Raw genomic sequence first — 9042 nt, 5'->3', positions numbered from 1 at the left:
TTCAGACTCATCTGTAAGAATCAACACTCAGACCGAGAGAACAGTCACAATGTCCTCATTCCTCTGATGTAGTAACAACATAAAGTGAGGCTCGAACTATCCAGAGGAAAGGGGGTACCACTGAAACTGTGCAGCTGCAATCTGAAATAAATGGAAGTATTAAAGCACCTACTCCACTTGGCAGGGTCCACTACTCTCTCGTGGAAGAGTCTGTTTCTAAACCACTACTTGGGATTCCTAGGAGGGTCTAATAAGCATTGTGTCAGGATGTAATTCAGGGTCTACTCACAGTGCAGCCTGATGGCGGCGCTCCACCGTCTACGGGGGGTCTTCGGCGCTCGTCCCCACGTCTGATTCCAGCTCTAGTGAAGGAGATGAGCAGCTTGTCAGGCCAGTGCAGTACTCACTAGCTCTGAGTCGTCAGGACACAAAAGACCGACAAGAGGGAGATGGTTTCCAGAGTTTGGCTTTATTTGCAGTACAGAAATCATTTGGAGACATCACTGAAGCAGAGGTTCTGTCAAATCAATACTGCGCTGCAGCTTGGTCCGTTGAAGAAGCCACACCTGGGATACAGAAGAAGCTCCTACATTTACCTGCTTTATGATGGGTTTCTTTCCCCTCTGCGCTCATCAGTTTTAATAGGTTAAAACACCGCACACAGGCTTCCTCCAAAAGACTCTCCAAGTCTGGAGTTTGGTTAGAACTGGAGGCCCACGTAAAACCAAGCTTGTGGGCTGGGCTGGGTGGGCACTGTCCTGACACATGACGTGAATGGAAAGGGGTGGAGAGGCGTGAGGGACGCTGTCCCCGGTTACAGACATTCAGTTCTGAACCTCCTTACCGTCAAGAGGACAAGATGGCACGCAAGCTGCACTGACCCAGCTCTTGAGCAGCGGAAGCTCATAACTGCAAAGGCTACACTGATTAAAAGATACAAATACTGTATCAAGTTCTCTGTATCAGTATCACAAGGTTTTAAAACTGATCCTTCACTAGAAAACACAAGCCAGTATTGGTTAAATTGAACAGAACATGGGAACCTGCCAATTCGGAAGAGCCACTCCATGAAAACAAGTTAATACATGATATTAGAAAGGGGAGGAATATTTACTGGTACAGTGTTCTGCAATCTCTCAGTTTTGATTACAAAAGCAGGCCTTACAATACTGATTTCATACAATATGCATCATTTGCCAAATTTTAAGTTTGTCCTAATTAGATGATAACATGTACTGCTGTTAGTCTTCCCCATAGATGTCATTTTTCTTGCGCTTCATTTCCTCAAAGTCAAACTCAGATCCCGTCATCCTCTTATAGATGTCCTTAATGTCATCACAGGTCGTCTCAAAGTGAGTTGTTGCATCATAGGTACGGGATATAAAGATCTGGAAATGAAAATCACAGAGACTTGAGACTTATCTGGTGACATCGCCCAATGAAGCCTGGTAATTACCCTTTTCAGATAGCCACTCACCTGGCTTTCTGTTCCCAAGTCTTTTGGTACAAGGAGGTCACTGATGCTAACGAATCTGGAGGGGAAGAGAGAACTCAATCAGCAAGGGAGCTGACACGCCCCTCACTGCTGGGCCTGACACTCAAAGCCCAGGCAAGGAGGCTGGGAAGAGCCGACGGCTGCACTCACTGTTCTCAAGGGTTCAGTTCACCAGAGAGCCAGGCGGTCCTGGGTGTGAGCTGGCATAAATAAACCCAGCACTTACTTCTGCTCAATTGGTTCCAAGAGCTCCAGGGCTGGTCTGATTTCCTTCTCGGGTTCCTTGGTCTCCACCGTTGTGCTGGCGATGGCAATGTACTTGCCCTGTGCGGCCACGTTGTGTGCTGAAGAGATCATGCAGACGTAGATATCTGGAAGCAAGCAAAGCCACTACTGTCAGGCCCTGTGGACATGGGGCCTGGGTGTGCACTCAGTTTCACCCCAACTTTAGCAAGCTGTGAGTTAACATTACTTGGGACAGACTATCTTCTGAGACAAGTTCTATATGGAGGCAAACACAGTCAGTTGTACACAGAGGATGCAAGTATTCAGCCACTTTGAGCCTGCTGGAGATGAAGGAAGGGGTCACGTGGCGGGGAGTGGTGGACGTGAACATGAGTCTGCCCGGCTGCCACAGCTCACTGTGGAAACCTGTCTCTCCTCTCTGAACCCTGCATTTAGAAAGGTTCTGACTAGCTAAGGTGGGGTTTAACTGATTTCTCATTTTTTTTAAGCAATATAAAACTGCAAACAGCATAAGCTACTCTTATGTTGACATAAGCTCATAATAATTCCATACTTGTCTGTGTAACACTAAAGTAACTACATAATTTCCAATACAGAGAACAATTACTAGGCTCCCCTTACTCTTTTTTTCTTATTTATTCTTTTGGCTGTGCTGGATCTTCACTGCTGTGCTCAGCCTTCTCAGAGGCTTCTCTTGTTGCTGAGCATGGGCTCAGTTGCTCTGCAGTATGTGGAATCTTCCCAGAGCAGGGATCAAACCCATGCCCCTGCATTGGCAGGGGGATTCTTAACCACTGCGCCAACACCAGGGAAGTCCTCGCCTTGACTCTCTCCCAGACCCTGAGATTTACTGGGAACCCTTGAAAGATTACTTTAATCCAAGTCCCTTTGTTTTAGTAATTAATAACCTGTGATTTGATTTCTTATATGGAAAAAAAGAATACAGTTGGCCATTTAAAGGTTAACAGTTCCTTTTAAGTTGAAGTTTTTATAAATAAAAGCTTCAGGGCTCTAACTGAAAGGAAGACGGGAAAAGCTACTAGATGAAAACAAATGGCTAAAGCAAACAGATGCAGAATTATGATTTCAGAGCTAAGCTGTGATCTTAGAGAAATCAAAGTTGTTTTCTAGCACACTGCTAAAGGCAAATACAAGTATAGATATTGACAAATCATGACATAAAAGTAGTGCTGTCATCAGCCTAAAAGTTACAGTGAAATCAGGTCAACTAATAAGCATAAACTCCCACAAGCATACAACGCTCAGACAAGAGTGACAGCACACTCATAGGGTCCAGCTCTCGATTCTACAGAGGAGGGAAGGGAGGCCCCAAGAGGTGGGTCCAAGTCAAGGCGGGGCTCCTGGCCTAACATATCCATTTCAAAGTGATGGTTTAGGAGTTCTATGAGCTAAAAGGGATCCATCACATTTTCCATGTGTAAACTAAAGTTTCTTCACTCTAATAGAACAGATAAAAGCTGCAATTTATGCAGACATTGCCTGACCGCCATAACGTACCTGACTTCCGGTTGACTTGGTTCTGTGGAATAATGATCTGGCAGGAGTTGGCATCGTTGGTGTTTTTGATGGGGTGGCTGAGGATACAGATGACTCTGATCACCTGGCCCACTTTTTCTACTCGATCTTTCACATAGCTGGGATCACAGATGAGCTGCTTACAGCGGGCAATCTGCAACAAAACATATTGAAGACTTTCTAATACTCAGTGTTCACCACTGTTTTTAGAAGGTATAATGATGCCACTATTCTCTGAACATCATCTGTTATCTTCATCAAGTTAACCACAGGTAATTAGTGAATTAGAGATAACTATTAAAACTAGCTTTGCTAACAATCCCTAAGTTCTCCTGGAGCAAATCTATGAATTTTAAATCTTATTCAAATAGAGAAAATGTGTTGCATGGTGTTCAGACATATAAGCTTTAGAACTAGGCAGAAGAGGGCTCACATACTGCTAGAATTAAATGAAACTGTTCAAGGAATGTCATTTTATGTGAATGGACCCAGTGAGAAATAAATGCTTTATAAATGGTACTAATATTACAAACAGACCATAATCACTCTCATTTTAAGACTGTAATTCCTAAGTAACATTTAAGTTGCAAGATAATTTATTATATTGCATTATTATATTACTGCATAATAACAGTATTGTATTATTATAGTTTTCCTCTTCATATCAAAGCACTGAAATGTCCTAAGAGGAAGCAGTTGCCTAAAACAAAGTAGAATGAATAAAAAGAACCTGAGATATCAGATTAAAATACTCACCCCTATTTCCTAAACATCTATGATGTGTATGCTGAAAGCACAAGATAGTTACAAAAGCTCTGCAACAATGAAGGGTCAGAGGGTCAACAGTGAGTACAGATTATATGGTCTGAACCCATGGAACACCATCAGGAATCCCAAAATATTTTTTTTAAACATAGTTTGAGTTTTTTTAATAATTCTATTTGTAAAAGTTGATGGTTCATGCAATATGGTCTGGTTTGCAGATCAACAGCAATGGCACCCCCTGAAAACTTGGAAGAAAATGAAAACCCACCACAGAACTACTGAAAAAGAAATGTACTTTAACGAAATTAACAATTTATATTCAAATTTGAGAAACACTGTTCAAAACTCCTGGCCAGTTCCATGGCTAAACCCCAAATAATAAATGTTCATGGTAATTATTATTGACATTATTAATTGTATTAATAATAAAACAATAAAACAGTATTGGCCAAGCCCCATTTAAACCAATAAATTGTAAGTGGCACAAATAAAGCTAAATTTAAATGAAAATTTGGGAGATAGGCCCCAACCCACACCATATAAATAAAACTTACCATTTAGAGTGCATTTGTAATTTCTGTTTTAGTATTAAGCAACAATCCACACAATAGAAAAAAATTTTTTTAAACAAAAGCACACCTGTAATTAGTTTTCAGTCATTATGAACACCCAGTTACCATAAAGAAAACATATGTGGTCTGAAATCCGGGATCAATGTCCATACCAAGTTAAGTACTTACTAGACAATAAAGTTTTCTTTATAAGAATATGATATTTTTTTAAATTGTAAAAGCTACTTACCTCTCCTTCAGATTTTACACCAATCACCTTTCCATTCTGCATAATTATTTCTTCAATTGGTTTATTCAGCATGTAGGTACCTCCATAAATAGCACTTAGCCTAGGGGGAAGAAAGTATTTACAATTAGTAATTTATAACTGTTTAAACTACTAGTCTCCTTTCTTAGACTTTCATGAATAATAGGCAATATTTGTTCAATTTCCTTCCAAAAAGCATTCGTTTAAGTCATTAAAGCATCACTTCTAAAACAGTCAAAACCATGTAAATGGTGTCTCACATTCAGTTATGAATGTAATAAAAAAAAATTAAAAAACCCACACTGACCAGTAACAAGAGAACAGCTTTATAAGTCTATTCCTCTTGCATATAAATAAAACTCTGAACAACCAAAAAACGATCAGGAAGCACTGGATACTGACTAAAAACAGGCAGAAACTAGACAAGAGACTTGAAAGGAAGCAACTGCATGAGATCTTCATGTGGTCTGTATGGCTCTTCCCCTGAAAGAACCAACCTCCCAGTCCACAGGCTTACTGATTTAAGTTGCCATAGACAGAATGTGGCCTGCACGAGGAGATAAAAATTGTGGGGAAAAAATCTTCCAAAATGGGAAGCAGCCAAATTACAAAATCTCTTCAAATCCTTAAGTAACTCCAGAAATGCTTATACACATGACAGACTCCCAAGGAATCCATTAAAAGCAACAGCTGAAAAGCAAAAAGACCTGAGCAGAGACCACAGCTACAGGCCATAAGGATAAATGAGTTTGATAATGCCATATTAGAAGAACTTGGTACATTTCTTGCACTTTCCAATGACATCACGAAAGGACCACAACTAACTATGTTAGGACTAAGGATTCAGCCAGATAAAAGATCCCCCCACCAACAAAGTATAAAATCAAGCCTCCAAAAGTTCAAGATGAATGGTCAATAATTTAACTGCAACTCAAAATCAACTCATCACAGAAAGAATACAGCATCTCTACAATGTATACCAATCAGTATGTGAAATATACATATTATAAAATATAACTTTTTTATATAAAGATTACTATACGCATGGAAAAAAGCAATCAAAACAGATGCCCAAAAAAAAAAAAAAAACAGATGCCCAAATTACCGATGTTAAAACATGCAGGGAGTTAAATGCAGCTACTTTAAAAATGTACAGGGACAAATATCCTTGTTCAAAGATCTGTTCAAGAATATTACATATTCATGAGTCAAAATAAATAAACAGAAAACCTCACCATAAAAATGAAAACTGTATTTTAAACATGGAAATTCTAGATCTATTGAAAAAACTTTAAAAAAATTTTTAAAATTCACTGTGATTAACAGCTAATCAGAAATAACAAGATGTGCAAAACAAATGAACCCACCACAAAATTACACAAAACAAGCTCATGAAAAAGTGATCAACATTAGTCCTCAGAAAATGCAAATTAAAATTATAATAAGATAGCATTTCACACCTGCTGAAAAAGACTGACAATACTGAACGCTGGCAGGGGTGTGGAGCAACCAGGACTCTCACACCGCTAAGTGTAAGCAAAGTGCTACAACCCCTCTGGAAAGTTGTTAGCAGTGTCTCATCAAATGAAACATATATATGCCATATCAACCAGCAATTCCACGCCTGGACATGTATGTACCCAGAAGTGGCAACTGAGGTCCACACACACAGTTACACAAAAGTTCATAGTAGTTTCATTCGTAACACCCCAAAGCTTTTTGAAAACTACGCAGACGTCCATTGACAGGACAATGTGGTACCTTCACACAGTTCACATAATGGAATACTACTCAGTATTTTTTAAACAACTACCAGCACATGCATCAATATGGATGAATCTCAAAAATACTGTTAAGCAAAAGCCAGGTAAAAGTGAGCACATATTCCTTTTATATAAACTAAAAGGAGACAAAAGCAATCCTTGGTGATAAAAATTACAAATGCAGCTGTTACAGTGGGGGTTGGGGTGACTATGAGGAGATACAAAGGAACCTCCTGAAGTCCCACACCTTGATGGGAGTTTCGGTTACACAGGTCTATGTATATGTCCAACTCTTTTTTTTTAAACCACAGATCTGTGGTTTCATTGTATTAAGTTTTACTGCACTAAAAATAAAAAGCACCTCCCTACCCACAGATACCTTGTCTCATTACTCACAACCATGTCTCGTAAGCTACCATTTAAGTTTAAGAGGCAGTTCAGGCTCAGAGGGGTTTCAGCACAAGGTTCTCTCACCGTGCAAATCCCTGTGGCAGTTCTCCAAGGCCGTAGAGTGGATAAAGGTATGGGCTTTTGCCATATCTTGCCAAAGATTCGCTGTAAAGTTTAATCCTATTAATGGTTTCACAACATGGCTGATCTAAATAGCTAGACAAAAGGAAATGAACGTTAGAAAAGTGCTCTGGTTTGCATTCCTCTGCTCAATTTAAAATCATTTTCTGAAAGGATTTCAATTCAATACTTCCATATTTTACTTAAAAGGCTCTAACACTAAACTGAAGTTAAAACTTCTTTTTCATAGTATAATATAGCTACGTACTTGTTTTGTTAGAATTTCCACTCTGCAGAATTGGGAAATTCAGTGAAAACTTTCAAGAAAAATATAAATCTAAAAACCAGAAGACTTACTCATCAGTTCTGTAAAGTGCCAGGGCATGACCAGTAAAATCTATAACATCTTGGCCCAAGTCGAATTTCTTATACACCTCTCGCATGGATGTCTTCTTAGGATCAATGCCCTCAAAAGTTCGAGGATCGTTCTCATCAAAGTTGGCAACATATACCAGGAATTTTCGGAATCGACGTTTTTCAAACAGCCCCATGAGGCCTAAAAAAGAATTTTTCAAAAAGACACACTCACAACAGGACACTGAGGAAAAGAAAGTGTGAGAGCAAAGTCTAAATATCCTATGTTGCTATCTTAGGCTCTTGCAATGCAATGTGTAATTTAAAATACAGGAGTTTGGAACCTTTAAAATAAACTGACAGTTTCATAACACTAAACTGTCATAATTAGTCCCTAAACTGTGTCCAACTCTTTTGTGACCCCATGGACTGTAGCCCACTGGGCTCCTCTGTCCATGGGATTCTTCAGGAAAGAATACTGGAGTGGGTAGCCATTTCCTCTTCCAGGGACTCTTCCCGACCCAGGGATAGAACTAGAGTCTCCTGCATTGGTGAGCGGATTCTTTACCACTGAGGCACCTGGGCTTCCCAAAATTACAACAGATCAGCTATTAAGTTTTCAATTCTACAATACAATTACAAGTAATTATAACCCATAATTAATTAAATGTAACAAGTTTAATTATATTTATTAGATACAAATACAACTTTGAAAAACTATTACTCGTGAAGTAATCTACCTGAATGTTCTTTTCCACAACTCTGATCTGTACTCCAACTGCCTAAAATTCTAAATGCTCATTTTTTTCTTTTTCTGTATGCTAAGATACACTCTGGCATTTAATAGAAAAGCAGCTTAGATACTGAGAACAAAATGACCTCAAAGAAATTCAGATGTTGGTTACACTTCCAGTCACTTTAATGAAGTCCTAGATAGATAGGCAGCTCACTGCTTTTTACACTAAAAAAGGTGAGGAGATAGCTATGAGCCACCATGTAAGAAGCCCTCAGCTCCTCCTACCAGTCAGGATTCCCACTGCTGTGAACAGCTGTTAGAAAGACAAGGTCAAAACAGAAGAAAGTTTCCTGGGTCCCTCTCCTGCTGCCCCTTTCTTAAACCATACAGCTACTTTAAAAACAACTGGAGCTTTACATAAAAATTCTTAACCATTTCTTTTATATCCACTGACAGTTGAATATTTTGATACTTTAAACATTTTCCCCCCAAGACAATAGTTGAAATCAACAAACCTGAAAATTAAAATGATCATGAGACAATTTATGACACCTGACTACATTTAACCTTTTTAATTAATACTTATAACTTAGCTTTTAAATTTTAAAAAATGGACAGAATGCATACACAGTAAAAAGCATAAGGCTAAAAAGAAATAGTCTATTAAGCTACTTAAGACACAAGTATAGCCGTCAGGGGAAGGCGTGAGAGCCAAAGAAAACACACGTCACCACGCCAACGCACTTACAACTCAGGAGTCACTCTGGTGGACGCATCTGTTGGAATCTAGAGCTCTTACCAATAGCTAACTGTGGAGT

The 9042-nt window shown here is 39.2% G+C and overlaps 1 protein-coding gene across 3 annotated transcripts in view; it reads right to left on the bottom strand.

Annotated features, from left to right (window-relative positions):
* Nucleotides 1-450: 450 nt before the first annotated feature.
* GDI2 (GDP dissociation inhibitor 2) overlaps nucleotides 451-9042 on the bottom strand; it is a 74174-nt gene continuing 65582 nt past the window's right edge. For all 3 annotated transcript variants that reach the window (XM_043479200.1, XM_043479201.1, XM_043479202.1), the window contains 7 exons: nucleotides 7492-7690; nucleotides 7099-7230; nucleotides 4844-4943; nucleotides 3260-3431; nucleotides 1722-1866; nucleotides 1478-1532; nucleotides 451-1388 (listed from right to left, as the gene is read on the bottom strand). In XM_043479200.1, coding sequence (XP_043335135.1) covers nucleotides 1242-1388; nucleotides 1478-1532; nucleotides 1722-1866; nucleotides 3260-3431; nucleotides 4844-4943; nucleotides 7099-7230; nucleotides 7492-7690 — 950 coding nt within the window. In that variant the 3' untranslated portion in view covers nucleotides 451-1241. The remainder of the gene's footprint in view (nucleotides 1389-1477; nucleotides 1533-1721; nucleotides 1867-3259; nucleotides 3432-4843; nucleotides 4944-7098; nucleotides 7231-7491; nucleotides 7691-9042) is intronic.

Source organism: Cervus canadensis, chromosome 10 (genome assembly GCF_019320065.1).
Source record: "Cervus canadensis isolate Bull #8, Minnesota chromosome 10, ASM1932006v1, whole genome shotgun sequence".
NCBI classification, from domain to species: domain Eukaryota; kingdom Metazoa; phylum Chordata; class Mammalia; order Artiodactyla; family Cervidae; genus Cervus; species Cervus canadensis.
The sequence above is the reverse complement of the archived record's forward strand: the minus strand, read 5'-3'. Positions and strand labels throughout refer to the sequence as shown.